Below are 22,981 nucleotides of genomic sequence, written 5' to 3' on the forward strand. Positions count from 1 at the left end.
CTCTGTCTGTCATTGGTGTATAAGAATGCTTGTGATTTTTGCACATTGATTTTGTATCCTGAGACTTTGCTGAAGTTGCTTATCAGCTTAAGGAGATTTTGGGCTGAGACGATGGGGTTTTTTAAATATACAATCATGTCATCTGCAAACAGGGACAATTTGACTTCCTCTTTTCCTAATTGAAAACCCTTTATTTGTTTCTCTTGCCTGAGTGCCTTAGTCCGAACTTCCAACACTATGTTGAATAGGAGTGGTGAGAGAGGGCATCCCTGTCTTGTGCCAGTTTTCAAAGGGAATGCTTCCAGATTTTGCCCGTTCAGTATGATACTGGCTGTGGGTTTGTCATAAGTAGCTCTTAATTTTGAGATACGTTCCATCAGTACCGAATTTATTGAGAGTTTTTAGCATGAAGGGTTGTTGAATTTTGTTGAAGATCTTTTCTGCATCTATTGAGATAATCTTGTGGTTTTTGTCTTTGGTTCTGTTTCTCTGATGGATTACATTTATTGATTTGCATACGTTGAACCAGCCTTGCATCCCAGGGATAAAGCCAACTTGATCTTCGTGAATAAGCTTTTTGATGTGCTGCTGAATTCAGTTTGCCAGTATTTTAATGAGGATTTTTGCATCGATGTTCATCAGGGATATTGCTCTGAAATTCTCGTTTTTTGTGTTTCTGCCAGGCTTTGGTATCAGGATGATGCTGGCCTCATAAAATGAGTTAGGGTGGATTCCCTCTTTTTTTTATTGATAGGAATAGTTTCAGAAGGAATGGTACCAGCTCCTCTTTGTACCTCCAGTAGAATTCGGCTGTGAATCCGTCTGGTCCTGGACTTTTTTTGGTTGGTAGGCTATTAATTATTGCTTCAATTTCAGAGCCTGTTATTGCTTTATTCAGCGATTCAGCTTCTTCCTGGTTTAGTCTTGGGAGACTGTGTGTGTCCAGGAATTTGTCCATTTCTTCTAGATTTTCTAGTTTATTTGCGTAGAGGTGTTTATAGTATTCTCTGATGGTAGTCTGTATTTCTGTGGGATCGGTGGTGATATCCCCTTTATCATTTTTTTATTGCATCTATTTGATTCCTCTCTCTTTTCTTCTTTATTAGTCTTGCCACCAGTCTATCAGTTTTGTTGATCTTTTCAAAAAAACAGCTCCTGGATTCATTGATTTTTTGGAGTGTTTTTTGTGTCTTTATCTCCTTCAGTTCTGCTCTAATCTTAGTTATTTCTTGCTTTCTGCTAGCTTTTGAATTTATTTGCTCTTGCTTCTCTAGTTCTTTTAATTGTGGTGTCAGGGTGTTGATTTTAGATCTTTCCTGCTTTCCCTTGTGGGCATTTAGTGCTATAAATTTCCCTCTACACACTGCTTTAAATGTGTCCCAGAGTTTCTGGTACATTGTGTGTTTGTTCTCATTGGTTTCAAAGAACATCTTTATTTCTGCCTGCATTTTGTTATGTACCCAGTAGTCATTCAGGAACAGGTTGTTCAGCTTCCATGTAGTTGTGTGGTTTTTAGTGAGTTTCTTAATCCTGAGTTCTAATTTGATCGCACTGTGGTCTGAGAGACAGTTTGTTGTGATTTCTCTTCATTTACAATTGCTGAGGAGTGCTTTACTTCCAACTATGTGGTTGATTTTGGAGTAAGTGCAATGTAGTGCTGAGAAGAATGTATATTCTGTTGATTTTGGGTGGAGAGTTCTCTAGCTGTCTATTAGGTCTGCTTGGTGCAGAGTTGAGTTCAATTCCTGGATATCCTTCTTAACTTTCTTTCTCATTGACCTGTCTGATATTGACAGTGGGATGTTAAAGTCTCCCATTATTATTGTGTGGGAGTATAAGTCTCTTTGTAAGTCTCTAAGGACTTGCTTTATGAATCTGGGTGCTCCTGTATTGGGTTCATATATATTTAGGATAGTTAGTTCTTCTTGTTGAAGTGATGCCTTTACCATTATATAATAGCCTTCTTTGTCTCTTTTGAACTTTGTTGGTTTAAAATCTGTTTTATTGAGACTAGTATTGCAATCCCTGCTTTTTTTTTTTTGCTTTGCATTTGCTTGGTAGATCTTCCTCCATTCCTTTATTTTGAGCCTATATGTGTCTCTGCATGTGAGATGGATCTCCTGAATATAGCACCCTGATGGGTCTTGACTCTTTATCCAATTTGCCAGTCTGTGTCTTTTAATTGGGGTATGTAGCCCCTTTACAGTTAAGGTTAATATTGTTATGTATGAATTTGATCCTGTCATTATGATGTTAGCTAGTTATTTTGCCCATTAGTTGATACAGTTTCTTCCTAGCATCGATCGTCTTTACAATTTGGCATGTTTTTGCAGTGGCTGGTACCAGTTGTTCCTTTCCGTGTTTAGCACTTCCTTCAGGACCACTCTTGTAAGGCAGGCCTTGTGGTGACAAAATCCCTCAGCATTTGCTTGTCTGTAAAGGATTTTATTTCTCCTTCACTTATGAAGCTGAGTTTGGCTGGATATGAAATTCTGGGTTGAAAATTATTTTCTTTAAGAATGTTAAATATTGGACCCCACTCTCTTCTGGCTTGTAGAGTTTCTACCGAGAGATCCGCTGTTTGTCTGATGGGCTTCCCTTTGTGGGTAACCTGACCTTTCTCTCTGGCTGCCCTTAAGATTTTTCCTTCATTTCAACCTTGGTGAATCTGACAATTATGTGTCTTGGGGTTGCTCTTCTTGAGGAGTATCTTTGTGGTGGTCTCTGTATTTCTTGAATGTACATGTTGACCTGCCTTGCTAGGTTGGGGAAGTTCTCCTGGATAATATCCTGAAGAGTGTTTTCCAGCTTGGTTCCATTCTTCCCGTCACTTTCAGGTCCACCAGTCAAACGTAGATTTGGTCTTTTCACATAGACTCATATTTCTTGGAAGCTTTGTTCTTTTGTTTTTACTATTTTTTCTCTAAACTTCTCTTCTCACTGTATTTCATTAATTTGATCTTCAATCACTGATACCCTTTCTTCCACTCGTTCAAATTAGCCACTGAAGCTTGTGCATGTGCCACGTAGTTCTCGTGCCGTGGTTTTCAGCTCAATCAGGTCATTTAAGGTCTTCTCTACACTGTTTATTCTAGTTAGACATTCGTCTAATCTTTTTTCAATGTTTTTAGCTTCCTTGCGATGGGTTCAAACATCCTCCTTTAGCTCGGAGTAGTTTGTTATTACCGACTTTCTGAAGTCTACTTCTGCCAACTTGTCAAAATCATTCTCTGTCCCATTTTGTTTTGTTGCTGGCGAGGAGCTGTGTGCCTTTGGAGGAGAAGGGGCATTCTGGTTTTTAGAATTTTCACCTTTTCTGCTCTGGTTTCCCCCCATCTTTGTGGTTTTATCTACCTTTGGTCTTTGATGATGGTAACCTACAGATGGGGTTTTGGTGTGGATGTCCTTTTTGTTGATGTTATTCCTTTCTGTTTGTTAGTTTTCCTTCTAACAGTCAGGTCCCTCAGCTGCAGGTCTGTTGGAGTTTGCTGGAGGTCCACTCCAGACCCTATTTGCCTGGGTATCACCAGCAGAGGCTGCAGAACAGCAAGTGTTGCTGCCTGATCCTTCTTCTGGAAGCTTTGTCTCAGAGTGGCACCCAGCTGTATGAAGTGTCAGTCGGCCCCTACTGGGAGGTGTCTCCAAGTTAGGCTACATGGGAGTCAGGGACCCACTTGAGGCAGTCTGTCCATTCTCAGAGCTCAAACACCGTGCTGGGAGAACCACTGCTCTTTTCAGAGCTGTCAGACAGGGACGTTTAAGTCTGCAGAAGTTTCTTCTGTCCTGTTCAGCTATGCCCTGCCCCTAAAGGTGGAGTCTATAGAGGCTCCTTGAGCTTCAGTGGGCTCCTCCCAGTTCGAGCTTCCTGGAGGCTTTGTTTACCAACTCAAGCCTCAGCAATGGCGGATGCCCCTCCCCCAGCCAGGCTTGCCACCTGGTAGTTCGATCTTAGACCAGCAGTGAACAAGGCTCCGTGGGAGTGGGCCCCGCTGAGCTAGGCACAGGATATAATCTCCTGGTGTGCCGTTTGCTAAGACTGTTGGAAAAGCGCAGTGTTTAGGTGGCAGTGTCCTGATTTTCCCGGTATAGTCTGTCACAGTTTCTCTTGGCTAGGAAAGGGAACTCCCCCGACCCCTTGCACTTCCCAGGTGAGGCGATGCCCTACCCTGCTTTGGCTTGGCCTCTGTGGGCTGCACCCACTGTCTGACCAGTCCCAGTGAGATGAACCAGGTACCTCAGTTGGAAATGCAGAAATCACCCGTCTTCTGTGTCGATCACACTGGTTGCCGCTGACCAGAGCTGTTTCTATTCAGCCATCTCGGAACGGACCCCTCCAAGGATCTTTTTCATATAATGACTTCTTTTCCTCTGGGTAGATACCCAGTAGTGGGATTGCTGGATCAAATGGTAGTTCTACTTTTAGTTCTTTAAGGTAAATCCACACAGTTTTCCATAGTGGTTGTACTAGTTTACGTTCCCACCAGCCATGTAGAAGTGTTCCCTATTCACTGCATCCATGCCAGCATCTATTATTTTTTGGTTTTTTGATTATGGTCATTCTTGCAGGAGTAAGGTGGTATCGCATTGTGGTTTTGATTTTCATTTCTCTGGTCATTAGTGATGTTGAGCATTTTTTCATGTGTTTAGAGCCATTTGTTTATCTTCTTTTGAGAATTGTCAGTTCATGTCCTTAGCCCACTTTTTGATTGGATTGTTTTTTTCTTGTAGATTTGTTTGAGTTCATTGTGGATTCTGGATGTTAGTCGTTCGTCAGATGTATAGATTGTGAAGATTTTCTCCCACCCTGTGGATTGTCTGTCTCACTCTGTCTCCCGGGCTGGAGTGCAGTGTGGCTGGATCTCAGCTCACTGCAAGCTCTGCCTCCCGGGTTTACGCCATTCTCCCGCCTCAGCCTCCCGAGTAGCTGGGACTACAGGCGCCCGCCACCTCGCCCGGCTAGTTTTTTGTATTTTTTAGTAGAGACGGGGTTTCACAGCATTAGCCAGGATGGTCTCGATCTCCTGACCTCGTGATCCGCCTGTATCGGCCTCCCAAAGTGCTGGGATTACAGGCTTGAGCCACCGTGCCCGGCCGATCAGTTGGCTTTAAGTATTTGGGTTTATTTCTGGGTTCTCTATTCTGTTCTATTGGTCTATGTGCCTATTTTTGTACCAATACCATGCTGTTTTGGTGACTGTGGCCTTATAGTATAGTTTGAAATCAGGTAATATGATGCTTCCAGATTTATTCTTTTTGCTTAGTCTTGCTTTGGCTGTGTGGGCTCTTTTTTGGTTCCATACAAATTTTAGGATTTTTTTAGTTCAATGAATAATGGTAGTGGTATTTTGATGGGGATAGTGTTGAATTTGTAGATTGCTTTGGGCAGTGTGGTCATTTTCAAAATATTGATTCTACCATCCTTGAGCATGGGATGTGTTTTCATTTGTTTGTATTGTGTATGATTTCTTTCAGCATTGTTTTGTAGTTTTCCTTGTTGAGGTGTTTTACCTTCTTGGTTGGGTATATTTCTAAGTGTTTTATTTTTTATTTTTTTTGCAGCTTTTGTAAAAGAGGTTGAGTTCTTGATTTGATTCTCTGCTTGGTCGCTGTTACTGTATTGAAGAGCTACTGATTTGTGTGCATTAATTTTGTATCCAGAAACACTGCTGAATTCTTTTATCAGTTCTAGGAGCTTTCTGGAGGAGAGTTTAGGGTTCTCTAGGTAAACAATTGTCAGCAAACAGTGACAGTTTGACCTCCTCTTTACCGATTTGGATGCCCTTTATTTCTTTCTCTTGTCTGATTGCTCAGGCTGGGACTTCCAGTACTGTGTTGAAGAGGAGTAGTGAGAGTGGGCATCCTTGTCTTTTTCCAGTTTTCAGAGGGAATGCTTTCAACTTCTCTCCATTCAGTATCGTGTTGGCTGTGGGTTTGTCAGATGGCTTTTATTACATTGAGGTATATGTCCCTTGTATGCTGATTTTGTTGAGAGTTTTAATCATAAAGGATGCTACATTTTGTTGAATGCTTTTTCTGCATCAATTGAGATGATTGTATGATTTTTGTTTTTAATTCTGCTTATGTGGTATATCACATTTATTGCCTTTCATGTGTTAAACCATCCCTGCATCCCTGGTATGAAACCCACTTGATCATGGTTCATGGTGGATTATCTTTTTGATGTGTTGTTGGATTTGGTTAGCTAGTACTTTGTTAAGGATTTTAGCATCTGTGCTTATGAGGGATATTGGTTTGTAGTTTTCTTTTTTGGTTATGTTCTTTCCTGGTTTTGGAATTAGGGTGATACTGGCTTCATGGAAAGATTTAGGGAGGGTTCCCTCTTTCTCTTGTGAGAAATAGTGTCAATAGGATTGGTACGAATTCTTTTTTGAATGGTAGAATTCTGCTGTGAATCCATCTGGTCCTGGACTTTTTTTTGTTGGTAATTTTTAAAATTACCATTTCGGTCTCACTGCTTGTTATTGGTCTATTCAGGGTATCTGATTCTTCCTGATTTAAGCTAGGAAGGTTGTATCTTTCCAGAAATTTATCCATCTCCTCTAGGTTTTCTAGTTTATGTGCATAAAGGTGTTCATAGCAGCCGTGAATGATCTTTTGTATTTCTGTGTTGTCAGTTGTAATGTCTCCCATTTCGTTTCTAATTGAGATGCTTAATCTTGCTAATGGTCTATCAATTTTATTTATCTTTTCAAAGAATTAACTTTTTGTTTCAATTATCTTTTGTATTTTTGTTTGTTTCAACTTCATTTAGTTCTGTTCTGATCATGGTTATTTCCTTTCTTCTGGGTTTGGGTTTGAGTTTGGTTTGTCCTTACTTCTCTAGTTCCTTGAGGTGTGACCTTAGATTGTCTGTTAGTGCTCGTTCAGACTTTTTGATGTAGGTGTTTCGGGCTATGAACTTTCCTCCTAGCACCACCTTTGCTGTATCCCAGAGGTTTTGATAGGTTGTGTCACTATTGTCATTCAGTTTGAAGAATTTAATTTCCATCTTGATTTCATTTTTGACCCAGTGATCATTCAGGAGCAGGTTATTTAATTTCCATGTATTCTCATGGTTTTGAAGAGTTGATTTCTAGTTTTATTCACACTGTGATCTGAGAGAGTACATGATATAATTTCAATTTTTTTAATATGTAGAGGCCCTTTTTGTGGCCTATCATATGGTCTATCTTGGAGAACGTTCCATGCACTGTTGAATAGAATGTATATTCAGCAGTTGTTGGGTAGAATGTTCTGTATGTATCTGTTATGTCAATTTGTTCCAGGGTATAGTTTAAATCCATTGTTTCTTTGTTGTCTGTTTTGATGACCTGTCAGGTGCTGTCAGTGTGGTATTAAAGTCCCCCACTATTATTGTGTTGCTATCTATCTCATTTTTATTTTATTTATTTATTTATTTATTTATTTATTTATTTATTTATTTATTTATTTATTTTTGAGACGGAGTTTTGCTTCTGTTGCCCAGGCTGGAGTGCAGTGGTGCAGTCTCGGCTCACCCCAACCTCTGCCTCCCAGGTTCAAGCGATTCTTCTGCCTCAGCCTCCTGAGTAGCTGGGATTACAGGCATGTGCCACCACGCCTGGCTAATTTTGTATTTTTAGTAGAGATGGGGTTTCTCCATGTTGGTCAGGCTGGTCTCGAACTGCCGACCTCAGGTGATCCGCCCACCTTGGCCTCCCAAAATGCTGGGATTACAGGCGTGAGCCACTGCCCCTAGCTTGTCTCATTTCTTAGGTCTGTTGGCAATTGTTTTATAAATTTGGGACCTCCAGTGTTAGGTGCATATATGTTTAGGATTGTGATATGTTCCTGCTGGGCACTGCCTTTTACCATTATATGGTGTACCTCTTTGTCTTTTTTAACTGCTGATTCTTTAAAGTTTGTTTTGTCTGATATAAGAATAGCCACCTCTGATTGCTTTTGGTGTCCTTTTGCATGGAATGTCTTTCCACCCCTTTACCTTAAGCTTATATAAGTCCTTGTGTGTTAGGTGAATCTCTTGAAGGCAGCAGATGGTTGGTGAGTTCTCCTTTCTGCAATTCTGTGTCTTTTAAGTGGAGCATTTAGGCCATTTACATTCAACATTAGTATTGAGATGTGAGGCACCATTCCATTCATTGTGCTGTGTTGCCTGTACATCATTTTTTTTTTTAATTGTATTTTTGTTTTATAGGTCATGAGATTTATGTTTTAAGTAAGTTCTGTTTTGATGTGTTTCCAGGATTTGTTTCAAGATTTAGAGCTCCTTTTAGCAGTTCTTGTACTGCTGGCTTGGTAGTGGCAAATTCTCTCAGCATTTGTTTGTTTGAAAAAGACTATCTTTCCTTCATTTATGAAGCTTAGTTTCACTGGATACAAAATTCTTGGCTGATAATTGTTTTGTTTGAGGAGGCTGAAGGTAGGGCTCCAATCCCTTCTAGCTTGTAGGGTTTTTGCTGAGAAATCTGCTGTTAATCTGATAGGTTTTTCTTTATAGGTTACCTGGTGCTTTTGTCTCACAGCTCTTGAGATTCTTTCCCTTGTCTTAACTTCCGATAACCTGATTACAATGTGCCTAGGCAATGGTCTTTTTGTGATGAATTTCCCAGATGTTCTTTGAGCTTCTTGTATTGGATGCCTAAGTCTCTAACAAGGCTGGGGAAGTTTTCCTCGATTTCCAAATGCGTTTTCCAAACTTTTACATTTCTCTTCTTCAGGAACGCTGATTATTCTTAGGTTTGGTCATTTAACATAATCCCAGACTTCTTGGATGCTTTGTTAATATTTTCTTACTCTTTTTCTTTTGTCTTTGTTGGAATGGGTTAATTTGAAGACCTTGTCTATGAGCTCTGAAGTTCTTTCTTCTGCTTGTTCAATTCTGTTGTTGAGACTTTCTGCAACATTGTGCATTTTTGTAAGTGCATCCATTGTTTCCTGAAGTTTTGGTTGTTTTTTATTTATGCTATCTATTTCATTGTATATTTCTCTCGTCACTTCTCATATCATTTTTTAAATTTCCTTAAATTGGGCTTTGCCTCTGGTGCCTCCTTAATTAGCCTAATAACTAACCTTCTGAACTCTTTTTCAGTTAAATCAGGGATTTCTTCTTGGTTTGGATCCATTGCTGGTGAGCTAGTGTGGTTTTGGGGGTGTTAAAGAACCTTGTTTTGTCATATTACCAGAGTTGGTTTTCTGGTTCCTTCTCATTTGGGTAGGCTCTGTCAGAGGAAAAGTCTAGGGCACAAGGGTGTTGTTCAGATTCTTTTGTCCCACGGGGTATTTGCTTGACGTAGCACTCTTCCCCCTTTTCCTAGGGATGTTACTTCCTGAGAGCTGAGCTGTAGTGATTGGTATCTCTCTTCTGGATCTAGCCACCCAGCAAGTCTCCCTGGCTCCAGTCTGGTACTGGTGGTTGTCTGTACAGTCTTGTGAACCATCTATGTGGGTCTCTCAGCTGTGGATACTAGCACCTGTTCTGGTGGAGGTGGCAGGGGGGTGATGTGGACTCCGTGAGCATCCTTGGCTTTGGTTGCTTAATGCACTATTTTTATTCTGGTTGGCCTCCTGCCAGGAGGTGGCACTTTCAAGAGAGCATCAGCTGTGGTAGTGTGGAGAAGAACAGGCAGTGAGCAGGGCCCTAGAACTCCCAAGAGTATATGTTCTTTGTCTTCAGTTATCAGGGTGGGAAGGGCAAGGTTGGGCTCAGACTCTCCTTGGGCAGATCTTGGCTGTGGCTGCTGTGGGGAATGGGGATGAGGTTCCCAGGTCAATGGAGTTATGTTCCTAGGAGGATTATGGCTGCCTCTGCTGTGTCATGCAGGTTGTCAGGGAAGTGGGGGAAAGCCAGCAGTCACAGGCCTCACCCAGCTCCCATGCAACCCAAAGGGCTGGTCTCACTCCTACTGTGCCCACCCCCCAACCACACTGAGTCTATTTCCAGGCAGTGAGCAAGCAGGGCTGAGAACTTGTCCCAGACTACCCACCTCCCAGCTGTGAAAGCAAGTAGGGCTTTTGTTCTTCCCCTGCCTGTGGAGTCCACACACTGGATTCATGCCCTCTCCTGAGTTCTGTTAAGGAGAGTTCTCTATCAGTTCAAATTGTTACGAAGTTCAACTGGAGGTTTCCTTCTCCCTGTGGCCTTTTCCCAGTGCCTCTGGCCGTCCTCCCCAAGAACCCCTGTGAGGCAAGGTGGAAATTGCTTGCTAGAGAACCCAGCGAGCCCACAGGGGTTTTCCTACTGCTTCCTCTACCCCTGTATTTCACTTGGCTCTCTAAGTTGACTCAGCTCCAATGAGGTCAGATTTGTCTCCCGTAATCTAGACCTTCAGGTTCCCAAATGGGGTGTGTGTTCCGGGGCGGATGATCTCCCTTTCCCACTTCCACACTGTTTGGGCACTCACAGTATTTGTGAGGTCTCCCAGGTCCTGCAGGAGCAATCCACTTCCTTCAGAGGGTGTATGGGTTCTCTCGGCTTTCCTAATGTGTTCCTGCAGTCATTCTGGAGCAGAAGTTTACAATGTGAGCCTCCACGTGCTGCTCTGTCCATCCGAGTGGGAGCTGCAGTCTATTCCTGCCTCCTTTCTGCCGTGATCTCTCCTACTTTCAGGGCTTTTTCTTTTTTGTTTCCATTTGTGTTCTGCATTGTGTCCTAACTAAGAAGTCAAACTGGCTCGCTATATACCATCTTGCTAAATGATACCTTATTCTATGTAAAGGTACTTGTCCTGATTAGAAAATGGTTCTTGAATACAAGTTTCTAAAGCTGCCTTGAGATATTGAGAAGGCAGTATAGCGTGGTGAATAAAAGGATGGGTTTTGGAATTAGACTTGGATTCAAAATCAAGATCTGCCATTTACTAAGCCATGTGACTTTGGGAGGTTACTTAACATTGAGCTTCTGTTTCCTCACCTGTAAGAAGAGTATGCTAATTCCTCTCAAGTTATAAGGATTAAATGAAATACTGTATTTAATATGTGGCACATAGTAAGCACTCAACAAATGTGGCTATTATTTTCGTTGTTAGGAGGGCATAAAGAAATAGGTAAAAATATGCATTTTAAAAGTCTTAGCAGGAAACCGATAAATTAATTTTGATTTTTATAAGTTGCTCCATTGTTCCTAATTTCCTAATCAAGCCCTACATGACAATCCTCAGTTATTTATAAACTTAAATTATTTGCTTGTAGTGCCATTAACAGTATTTGTTCAGTTTACTCAACATCTGGCTTTCCATAGTAATCAGAAATTCCAGTCTTTAAATACCGTTCAGAGAACTCCAAGCAGTTTTCTAAACAGATGGTTTTGTGTCTGTGATTTTTTTTTCCTACATGTTCTCCAGAGATCAGAACTCTGAAAAGATAGCACTGGATTTCCCCCACCACTCACTGTGCCCCAGCCTTTCCCAGTGATTTTGGTTGAGAATGCAATCGTGACCTTAGTATTTAATTATGTCTCTATGAAGCTGTTTTTTAAAAAAGTGGTGATTTTCAGAGGGGAGAGAATACCACAGAACCAGCGATGATGTTGGTTATCTTCATTTTCCATCAGCATCCTGGGCTCTTGCCTCTCTACCATATATACCTGATTCCTTTTTTCAGAAGGAGTCTTCCTGCTTGGAAGATTTATATAAATTTAATTTATATAAATTATATGTACTACCATAATTATAATTTACATTCTAAAATATACCCTAAAATAGAATTTTTTAGTAGAATGAGATAAATTTCTATAAATAAAAAGTCCATTTTATTTCCTGCCCTCCATTGAATTATTTTGTGAACCTGTTTGGGTATATGCATCCCACTATGGATTCAGATTCATCCCTTGTATCCAAATTACAAATTATTTGAGAAAACAAAATGTCTACCTAAATAGTAGAATGTTATTAGCAGTTGTTTTAATGTCTTATGTAGGAAGAGTTGTGTCAATTAGTGAGATCAGCTTTTCCCAAACCTTATTATACCTGAGATCACGAAATCATTTAATTTTCTGCCTTAAATACCAAGAGAGAAGGACAAAAGGATAGTGGATGGAGACAGAAGAGCCAAGATACACTTTTTTGTTCCTGGGAATATTAAGCAAAATGCTGAGTATGAAGCAGTAATGATTTGCCCTGGCAAACTGTAGTGAATTAAGAAATATTCTATAGACTGTAAGTAGATTGCTAGAAGATTTCTATGTACAAGAGTTCTCTTCTGCATTCCATGTTGCAGAGAAGCCTTGGGCTGGACCACAAAGCAGGGAGTGTATAGGATTCAGATGAGTAGGGAGGGGAAGAGAGCGTTTCCCACTGTTTGTTTGGATTTGCTAATTGCTTTTTGATTTTGAGTCACCCATTTGCTTGTTTGTTTCTTTGTAAGTGTTCCTGGTTCTCCATCATCTTTCACAAGACTAACTCCAACAGCTTCCTTACCATCCTTCCAACGTTCTGGAATCCCCTTTGCTTCTCTTCTTTTTATTTTTAATTATGATGGATGCGTAATGATTGATCCTCTTTTCTTCTTATCCACCATTTTCTCTTACCTGGATCCTGGATTATTGCCTCAGCCTGCCTCCCTTCTTTTCCCCCTTCTAATCCATTCTCCACCCAGCCATCAAAGTGATCTTTCCAAAATTTAAATGTAATTCTGTTTCTGCTTAAAACCATTCAGTGGTTCCTCACTTCCTCATTATAAAGTTTGAATTTGTCACCATCGATTATATGGCCTTTATTATCTGGATCTTACCTTTCTAGAAAGCTTATCACTTCTCCCCGTTATGTTAGATACTCTAAATCATATTAAACTCCTTGGCATACTTTCTTTCACCTTTGGCTCTTTGCATTTGTTTCTCTGCCTGAAACACTTCCTATTCTCCTGGCTAACTTGTACTCAAGTTTGATGTCCCAACTTAAATTCCACTTTCTTGGAAGTGCATGCACAGTACTTGCTTAGTCTATGCTGTCACCATTTCTACATTCATGCTCTGGATGTAATGCAAAAAGCACAGCACAGGATTTGGACTTGGAGTAGGAAGACTAAGGTTTGACCAGTAATCTTTACTATGCAGTCTTGGGGAAGTCACTTAATGTCTTCAAGCCTTAATCACTTCATCTCTAACATGGAATAATGTCACTTTTCTCTCAAGCCCATTGAAGCATTTATTGATATAATATACATAAAAGGATACTATAAGCACTAAAGCACCATGCTTATGTACATTACTGCTGCTGCTATTGTTATTACTACTACTGCTACTGCTATTACCACTCCTCTCCTCTTCCTCCTTGCCTGCCACCTCATGATCCTCAGCAGTCTTTCTGGAGTGTTTTATATGGGACTTGGTTTTTTAGGGGATGAAGATTTTACCAAGGACATAACAGAGCTGTTTTCCCAGCTGCACGTTTCCTCCAAACCAGAGAAACTTGCCAGGGTAAGTTATTGCTTCTTGGTGATTTTCATTATTTTACTTGTAAGAATGTAGTGGATAAAGACCATAAGATTATAAATTCCTGGCAGAGGTGTCACCAAAATCGAGGGTATATTCTCGTTATACCCAGAATTGGGTTCTGCATCTACTTGCCTTCTGCTCCTCTAGGTTAGTGTGTTGAACCCACATCTGCCCTCCAACACGTGTCCCATCTTCACCTGTTCTCAGTTGGGATGCTTTGCTTATCTGAAAGCTTAATTTAGGCTACAATGTTGGTCATTAAAAGTTGGCAGTGCTGACCAGCCTCATGATTCCAATGGGTGAGCCTCTGTTGAGGACTCACTGTTCTCAGGGGTCTGAATGATTTAGAAATGATATGTGGCCTTGCCCATAGGGATTAGAGGTTGTCATTACCCAGAGCCCAGTGACTCAGATAATGACTCTTTGGCGTATGGAAGTGAGAGAATATTATGACCAAGGCCTTTATTTTTGGTGCTGATTCTGGAACTATTTTCTTATATCTGAAATGTGGAGAGACTTTAATCAAAGCTCAGAGTGGTTAGGGAGGTTCTGTGGCAAATATAAGCCAGTGCCTGCTCATGGGACACTGTTCACTGGGTCATGGACTGCTTGCTACCTCTTTACCCACCTCTACCAATCTTGAGAAGCATTTCAAGACCAGTCAGCTGCAGGTGCACATTATTTCCTGGCCAGGGAGAGGTGAGAGCTATTGCACAGTCGACCCAGTCACCTTGTCTCCATCCCCCAGGGCAAGGAATATGATGTTTGGTGTGTTATCCCACTCTCCTATGCCCATTGAAAATGCTGTATTCTCTGAGAAAGCTTTTTTAGATCATCCCTAGGCAGTTCATCTCCCTTACCTGTACTGTAACACTTTACTACAGCACTTTTGATCTTGTATTATAGTGCTTTTTATTTTGGAAATAATATCAAACTTAGAGAAAAGTTACAAGAGTAGCACAAACAATATTTGTATACCTTTTATGCAAATCCAATACTATTAATATTTACCTCATTTGCTTAAACATTTGTGCTTTCACATATGTTCTTTTTCTCTGTGTGTGTAAATACACGTATACACATATAGATAAACATATTATTTTTGTAACTATTTGAGAGTAAATTGTAAACATTGCTCTTCTAAATTTTTCAATATGTGTCTGCTAAGGATGGGGATATTCCCTTACATAACCACAGTATAGCTATCAACTTCAGTAAATTTAACATTAGTACTTTCGTTGTACTAATTTGTTGTAATCTGTTTTCCGTATTTCAGTTACATCAGTTGACCCAATAATATCCAATAATATCAAACTTTTTCCTTCAACACTGGAGCCAGTACGTGATCACAAATTTAGCTGCCGTGTACTTTTAGTTTCCTTTAATCTAGAACAGTTCTTCAACCTTTCTTTGTCTTTTATGACACTAGCGTTTTTGAAAAACAAGCTTTGGAGTTTGTCTGATGCTTTCTCATGATTAATGTCAGTTTATACATTCCTGACCAAAATACTCTGTAAGTGATGGTGTGTCCTGCCCAAGGTATCACATCTAAAAGTACATGATATTCATCTACCCCTTACTGGTAATGTGTTGTCTGATTTCTTTCTGTAGCGCTACAGTTTATTTTCCTATCTTGCCAATAAATGTTCTGTGAGGAGATACTGTAAGACCATACAAATATCCTGCTACTCATCATAATTTCTCTCCTAAATCTAGCATCTATTTATGATTCTTGCACCAATATCTAGTGTGAAGATTTACCAGTTGGCTTTAAGCATTCCAGTGTAGTCATGAGCTCTCCTTTTCTCCTTTTTCTTTTGAATTTGAACAAAATTCAGAAAAGAATTTTGTTCATTCTTTTTTTTATTTGTTGTCAATATGCTTTCATGGAGTTCTGCTTTTTCCCCATTGGCTTGTAATTCATCACTGTCCTTAATATTTTGATGTTCAGATTTGTCTTTCAAGCTGGTTCCTAGGTGGCATGCCTCCATCATTTTGGGGTGCTTCCTTTCTGGCATAACAAGATATTCTTATATCTTATACCTTCTGTGCCCCAGCCCTACAACCAGACATTTCTTTGAGAAAGCATGATTCATTGATTTTTGGTTTCATAAACCAAGACCTGGGTACTAAGTGTACTCATTGCCACTGGCATGACTTTGATTCTAGGCTGTCAGCAGAGCTAGAAAATATACTCAGGTACGTATGCACCTATATGTGTTATGTATGTAGATACATATGTGCACATGTACACCTATATGTATTTTAGAAATCATGACTTCACACATAATGTAACTCCAATTTTAATCCATCCCTACAGGGTTTTTCCTTGCCTTTCCCTGTTACACATTTGTATCTCTCTTCTACAGTAGGAACCTTGTCTCCCAACAATGTTAGCACATTTCCTTAATTATGAGATGTGTCTGAAATGATTTTATTGCTTTGCCTATACTGTAGATTGAGCATCCCTTATCCAAAATGCTTGGAACAGAGAACTGTTTCAGATTTCAGATTTTTGTTTGGATTTTGGAATATTTGCCCACGCGCACACACACACACATACACACACAGTGCTGTATCTTGAGGATGCAATCTAAGTCTGAACACAGAATTTATTTATATTCATGTATGCCTTGTACACATAGCCTGAAGATAATTTTATACAATATTTTTAAAAATTTTGTGCATGGAGGCCGGGCGCAGTAGTTCACGCCTGTGAGCCCAGCACTTTGGGAGGCCGAGGCGGGCAGATCACGAGGTCAGGAGATCGAGACCATCCTGGCTAACACGGTGGAACCCCCGTCTCTACTAAAAATACAGAAAATCAGCCAAGCCGGGCGTGGTGGTGGGTGCCTGTAGTCCCAGCTACTCAGGAGGCTGAGGCAGGAGAATGGCATGAACCCAGGAGACGGAGTTTGCAGTGAGCCGAAATCGCACCACTGTACTCCAGCCTGGGCGACAGAGTGAGACTCTGTTTCAAAAAAAAAAAAAAAAAAATTGTGCATGAAACAAAATTTTGAATTCATTTTGACTGCAACCCATCACATGAGGTCAGGTGTGGAATTTTTCACTTGTGGCATCATATTGGTACTCAAAAAATTTCAAATTTTGGGGAATTTTGGATTTTCGTATAAGTGATATTTAATCTGTACTATAAAAGTAATCTACAAAAAATTGTTTTATTTACTGCCTATGTGTTAATTTTGTTTTTGAATATGTAGGGTATTAACACGCTTCCAAAAATCAAACTGCACAAAAAATATACTCAGGTCTCTCCCTCCCACTTCCCTTCCACTCCATTCTCCTGTTTTTGTAGGTATTCATCTTTCTTGTTTTTGGCTTATCTTTCCTGAGTTTCTTTTTGTAAAGATAAGCAGATATATTTTCTTATCTCCTCTGATGGAAAAGTCAACATACTGTATTTGTTCTTAGCACTCTGCCTTTTTCACTTAGCCTAGTGCATAAGTATACATTTATCACAGTTTTTAAAAAATATGTCTATCTTACCTCCTATCCTGAAGCTTAAATTTCTCGAAGGCAGGATCTGTACATACCTATTCCTTAAAATTCCAGCTCTACTACCTATTACTTTCTGTGTGACCTTTAGCAAGTTGCTTGACCTCTGTGAGTCTCATTTTTTTTTGTCTCTGTGTGGTGAGTGATAATAATGTTGGGTTCCTGTGAGGTTTAAATGTGTTCACACACACAAAGCTCTTACAAACTGCCTGGCTCATAGTAAATAAATGCTCACTGTTGATGGCTCCATGGAAGATAGCCCGATGTCCTCTACATGTAGCTGTTCAATAAATATACATATATGTTCAATAAACCTTTATTGTGCTTAGTAGTTTGCTAGGTGCTAGGGAAATCATCATGAGAAAGACATAATTTACATGCTTAATGAGAGATCACATTAATAATTATTTTTGGAAGACCAGTAACTCCTTATCTATCTGGCAGTTCTAGCCATTCTCTGAAAGCAGTCTTCAGATTGTTTAAATTTTAGGCATTGAGACTTAAGATTTAGATTGATTAAGGATCAAGGCCTTAACCATTGACCCTTAAAAGATTTATATGGCAGGCTGTGATGTAGGGGAAAGAGCACTGAATTAGTAGTCTGGGAATATGATTCTATGATTCTGATTCTTGTTCTGATACTCACATGTGATGTGGCCTTGGGCAAATTCATTTTCTTCTCTAGGCCTTATTATTTTTCTGTTGGAAATAAATAAGCTTTTGGAGAATCCAAGTTCAAAGGTACCTTTTGAGATCTGCAGATCTCAACAACTGGAAAGTTCCAGACTGAATTGTGGGCGTGGGTGACATTAATAATTTTGGAAAAGGATAATAAATTCCCTTGAGTTGGCACAATAGTTTGTGATGATTTCACTTAATATATTTATTACAAGAGAGGTCACTTTGGGTAAGCTCTATGCGTACTAAAATATCTCCTGGCCAGGGGCGATGGCTCACGCCTGTAATCCCAGCACTATGGGAGGCCGAGGTGGGTAGATCACAAAGTCAGGAGTTCAAACCAGCCTGGCCAAGATGGTGAAACCCCATCTCTACTAAAACTACAAAAATTAGTTGGGCGCAGTGGCGGGTGCCTATAATCCCAGCTACTCGAGAGGCTGAGCTTGAACCTGGGCGGCAGAGGTTGCAGTGAGCTGAGATCATGCCACTTCCCTCCAGCCTGGGCAGCAGAGTGAAACTCTATCTCAAAAAAAAAAAAAAAAAAACAACAACAACAAAAAACTCCTTCAAGTATATTAAATTTATGGTATCAATTTTTTCTTTTATGTGGTCTATCACTTTCCATTTTTCTTTTTAAATCTCAGATAAAGTAATCCTTCGTTTTTTACTCATTTTGTCTCTTCGAAGATATTGCAAAGAATTTAACATATTGTTTGTATTATTAGTCAACTGTTAGGATTCTTTCCAGCCTCATCTCTCACTGTTCTCTTCTATAAATCTCACTACTCCAACCTAATTTTCTGTCACACTCCCCATTCTCTATATTCTTCCTTACTGGCCTTTGTTCTGTTTCTCAGGTGTACCACACTGATTTCCCTGTGCTTACAACTCTTGTTGCCTAAATATTTGTATGGCCAATTCCTTCAGGTTTCAGCTGAAACATAACTTTTCAGAGACCCTTTTCTGACCACCCAAACTCAAGCCACCTTCTACCCATACTCATCATTACTCCCTTTTATTTTCTTTATGTATGTATTTGTTTGTTTGCTTGTTAATTGCCTTATTAGGAGAGAGAAGAGCAGGCTCCTAGTTTGTATTATTCACCATTGAGTCCCCAGCACTGGCACAGTGTTAGTATATATTTGCAATAAATGAATGAATGAGTAAAATGCCTGTATCTTATATTTTGGTCTTGCTAGATATCTCACAGTTTGCCTAAACACTTTGCATTTTTCTGTTTCCAAGCCTTTTTATAGTTCATGCTATTTGGTGTTTTGAATTTGAGAGGTTAATGCTTAAGTAATGGGCAGGTATAGATCAGAGCTAGATTGTTCCTGAATGTTTTTGTGGGGGAATGTAGGGAAAGAACCCTACAGTGAAATTCTGGGAACACAGGTCTGCTTTAGCTCATTCAGGTGGCCTTGGGTGTAGCCCCACTTGCTGATCCTTCAAGGTCTAACTCCAGTACTGTGCATGTAATAAAACCTGTGTTTCTCATTTAGAATCACTCTCAAAGTCTTCTCTGGATTCCTATTACCTCGTAAGAGCTTTGAACACATTCTGTGTATGTAAAGTTAATAAAGTAGATGGTAATAAACAGTTTCTGAGAAACCAGGACTCTCACTTGCAAATGATAGAAACTCAAGTTAAGAAACTTAAAAAAATAACAAACTTAATTTAAAAGAGGGGAATTCAGTAGCTCAAGAAAACAGAAAATCAAGGAGGAGAACTGGCTTCAGGCATGCTTTATTCAGGAACCTATCTCTATCCCTATCTGTGTCTTTTGGCTTGCTTCCTTTTGTTTTAGCTTCATTCTTAGGGAAGCTTTTCCATATGGTGGTAAAATGACCATTGGCAGCTTCAGGGTGGGTGACTTTTTTCCATTTCAGTAACGCCAACTAAAAGAACACTTCTTTTTGTTGATAATTTTACCAGATGTCCTGGGACTGATGTCCATTGATTCTGGCTGGGGTTACTTTTTAATCTATGAACCACTTACTCTGTGGACACGGGTATTAATATTCTCAGTAACTAAATCTGAATGGTTTGCCAACTTTTGGAACCAAAAGATGGAAGCAGCTCCACGCAGATCACATGAACTAAGGAGAATCTAGAACCTGCCACCAGAAGAAAGGAGATGTGGATGCTGGTCATATCCATATCCAAAACAGTAGATGTTCTTCCCAGTGTTCTGGACACTGGGTGTGCAAAGCCAAATAAAACACACTCTAGCTATCCTATAATACATAGTTTAGTTAGGAAACAGATAATTCTACTATATTTGGTTAAGTACTAAATTTAAGTTACTTGAAAGAGATGATATCTGGGTAGAGGATTGAAAGAACAAGTACAGTAGAGGTCATTCTTACCGAACATAAAGTGGAAAATGTTAAGAGATGAGGCTGGAAAAGTAGGTAGGGTCTAGGTCATGGAGACTTGTTACATCATGTAAAGAACGTGATCTAGTTGATGAGGAGCCATTGAAGGAAAGAGGAATGGTCAGCCCTGGGCTTAAGAGCGATCACTGGTAGCATTATGGAAGATAGATTTAAGATAAACAGATCAGAAGCAGGGAGACCAGTCATGAAGTGGCTCTGAACTCAAGAAGTGGTAATAGGAAGGAGGAGGACGGGAAGGAAGAGGGTAACAAGGGACTTGGATAAAATCAGACCATCTTGGTGATTGATTGGAGAGGAAAAAAATTTAAGATTGCACCTATATTTTGGCTCAGGTGACTGGTACATGGTGGCACTTCTGAAACTTTGGGAAATGAAAGAGGGTTGAAAAATTTGGGGGTAGGAAGAGAAAGACAATGAGTTCAAAGTTTTTACTTGTTATATGTGTGATGCCTGCAGAGTATTTTGTCTAGCAGGCATTTGGAATAAATTTTCAGGAGAGGTCAGGGCTAGAAATAAGGATCTAAGAGTCAACAGTAGGCTGAGGATAGTTAAAACCACTGGCATAGGATGGATGGAGAGGGAATAGGATGAGACAAGTAAAGAGTGAAGGCTAAACCTCCAAATAATACTGGTGTTTAAGAGACTGGCCGACTAGGATCAATATGTAAAAGAGACTGAGGAGGAATGATCATAAAGTTCAGAGGAGAACAGAAAAAAGTGGGGTTACAAAAACCAAAGAAAACTAGATTCATTATCAGGAGAATGGATAAATTGTGATATATACAATCATGCATTGTTTATTGATGAGGATATGTTATGAGAACTGCATCATTAGGCAGTTTTGTCATTGGGCGAATATCAGAGAGTGTACTTACACAAATCTAGCTGATGTAGCCTGTTATATACCTAGGCTATATCGTTTAACCTGTTGCTTCTGTACAAAACTGTACAGCATGCTACAGTACTGAATACTGTAGGCAGTTGCAACACAATGGTATAGAAAAGATAGAGTAAAAATATAGTATTCCAATCTTACAAGACCACCATTATATATGTGGTCTGTTGTTGACCTAAACATCATTATGTGGTGCATGACTGTATATAAAATGAAATACTACACAGCAGTTAATATGAATGAACTAATACATGCAACAACATGGATAAATCTAACAGACATTATGTTGTGCTTAAGCCAGACACAAATTAAAATGAACTTATATTTCTATTTTTATGCATTTTAAGATCAGGACAAATTATTTATAGTGAGCAGAAGAGGGGTTGCCTTTGGGCAGGAGGAGGGAGACATGGTTGGAACAGTATTGGCGAGGAAGGGACATGAAGGGACCTTCTAGGGATGAGGAAATATTCTATATCTTCATCACAGTTTCACAGGCATATACACATATAAACGTTTCTTAAGCCATACTCTGAAGATTTGTGCACTTTACTGTATGTAAATTATACCTTGGTTTTTTGAAAAGCTGATTAGAGGCCAGGTGCAGTGGCTCACGTCTGTAATCCCAGCACTTTGGGAGGCCGAGGCAGGGGGATCACCTGAGGTCAGGAGTTCAAGACCAGCTTGGGCAACCTGGCAAAACCCCATCTCTACTAAAAAAACAATGTTCCCATTGTTTGAAAGACTTTAAGTAAATAAAATCTGGCATGGTGGCGGGCGCCTGTAATCCCAGCTACTTGAGAGGCTGAGGCAGGAGAACCTTTTGGACTCACGAGGTGGAGGTTGCAGTGAGCCAAGATTGTGCCATTGTTGTACTCCAGCCTGGGCAACAAGAGTGAAATTCTGTCAAAAAAAAAAAAAAAAAAAACCACCAGTTAGACAATTTAAAAAAGGAATGATGGACAGCAGTGATAAGTGTTGCTGAGACTAGTAGGATAAGGACTGAAAAGCTAGATGGTATGTTCAGGTAAGAACAAGTGCCGTTACTTCTAGGATGCTATTGTATTCCTGGTAGGTGCATAGTAATTTTGGTGAACTGAATTGAATTGTTGATGGCCAATATTTTTCTTATTTAGGCAAGAAATACCGCCCACGAATGGATCAGGAAGTCTCTGACCAAGCCATTAGCAGAGAATGAAGAAGGAGAAAAACAGTTGGAAGCAGAAAATATTGAGCAAGTCAACAAAAATTCAATAGAGGTAGCCAAAGCAACTAAGGCTTTTTTGTTTGTTTTAGTAGATTTGAGATGTATCACAATCAAGGACCCAGCCTCCTAGTTTTTACACTGCTATCCATAATTTCAACCTTGTGATCTAGGATTGTAGCATCTTAGATCCAGACTATAAGATTAAAGGAGGAGTGAAGAAAAAAGAGAGAAAGGATGCATGTGTGTTTTGTCATGAGGAAGAGTCCCAGAAACTGCTGCCTGACGCTTGTTATCTAAATCATTTGGCCAAAACTTAGTTACCTGGTCACACCTGACTACAGGGGAACCTTTGTGTTTGTAGCTTTGAGCCCAGCTGTAAAATTACATCTCTGTGGAAGAAGAAGACACTATTGGAAGGCAACTATTAGTCTCTGCTACAAATCCTGTAGTATGAGAGAAGTAAGATGGTATCATTTCCACCAATTGTTATGCTATGCTTTGTTTTGTTTTTCCATCCAGGATATCCATGTGTTTGCAATTCGGAGCCTAGCTGAACTGACTGCTTGCTCAATTGAACTGTTCCACAAAACAGCTGCATTGGTTCTGCATGGCAGGAAGCAGGAAGTGACAGCCATAGAAAGGAGCCAAACTCTTTCCCAGTAAGTGTAATCAGAATTCCTCTAAATGATGCAAACTGCAGGAGTTTTCTTGGCCTATTTCCAAAGTTTTATAAACATCTCTCTCAAGAAACCATTCACCTCACACCCATCCACATATTAGACGGTTTGTTTATTTTGGTTGTTTTTTCCTTTTTGTTGAACCATGATAAATCAGCATTATAAATCTGCTCTTTTTAT

The 22,981-nt window shown here is 39.8% G+C and overlaps 1 protein-coding gene across 2 annotated transcripts in view; it reads left to right on the forward strand.

Annotated features, from left to right (window-relative positions):
- The window catches only part of FAM114A2 (family with sequence similarity 114 member A2), a 53,786-nt gene that overhangs the window by 18,301 nt on the left and 12,504 nt on the right, over nt 1-22,981 (forward strand). For both annotated transcript variants that reach the window (XM_023226924.2, XM_023226925.2), the window contains exons 10-12: nt 13,332-13,411; nt 22,054-22,176; nt 22,644-22,783. In XM_023226924.2, the coding sequence (XP_023082692.1) occupies nt 13,332-13,411; nt 22,054-22,176; nt 22,644-22,783 (343 nt within the window). The remainder of the gene's footprint in view (nt 1-13,331; nt 13,412-22,053; nt 22,177-22,643; nt 22,784-22,981) is intronic.

This window comes from Piliocolobus tephrosceles, chromosome 4 (genome assembly GCF_002776525.5).
Source record: "Piliocolobus tephrosceles isolate RC106 chromosome 4, ASM277652v3, whole genome shotgun sequence".
Lineage (NCBI taxonomy): Eukaryota > Metazoa > Chordata > Mammalia > Primates > Cercopithecidae > Piliocolobus > Piliocolobus tephrosceles.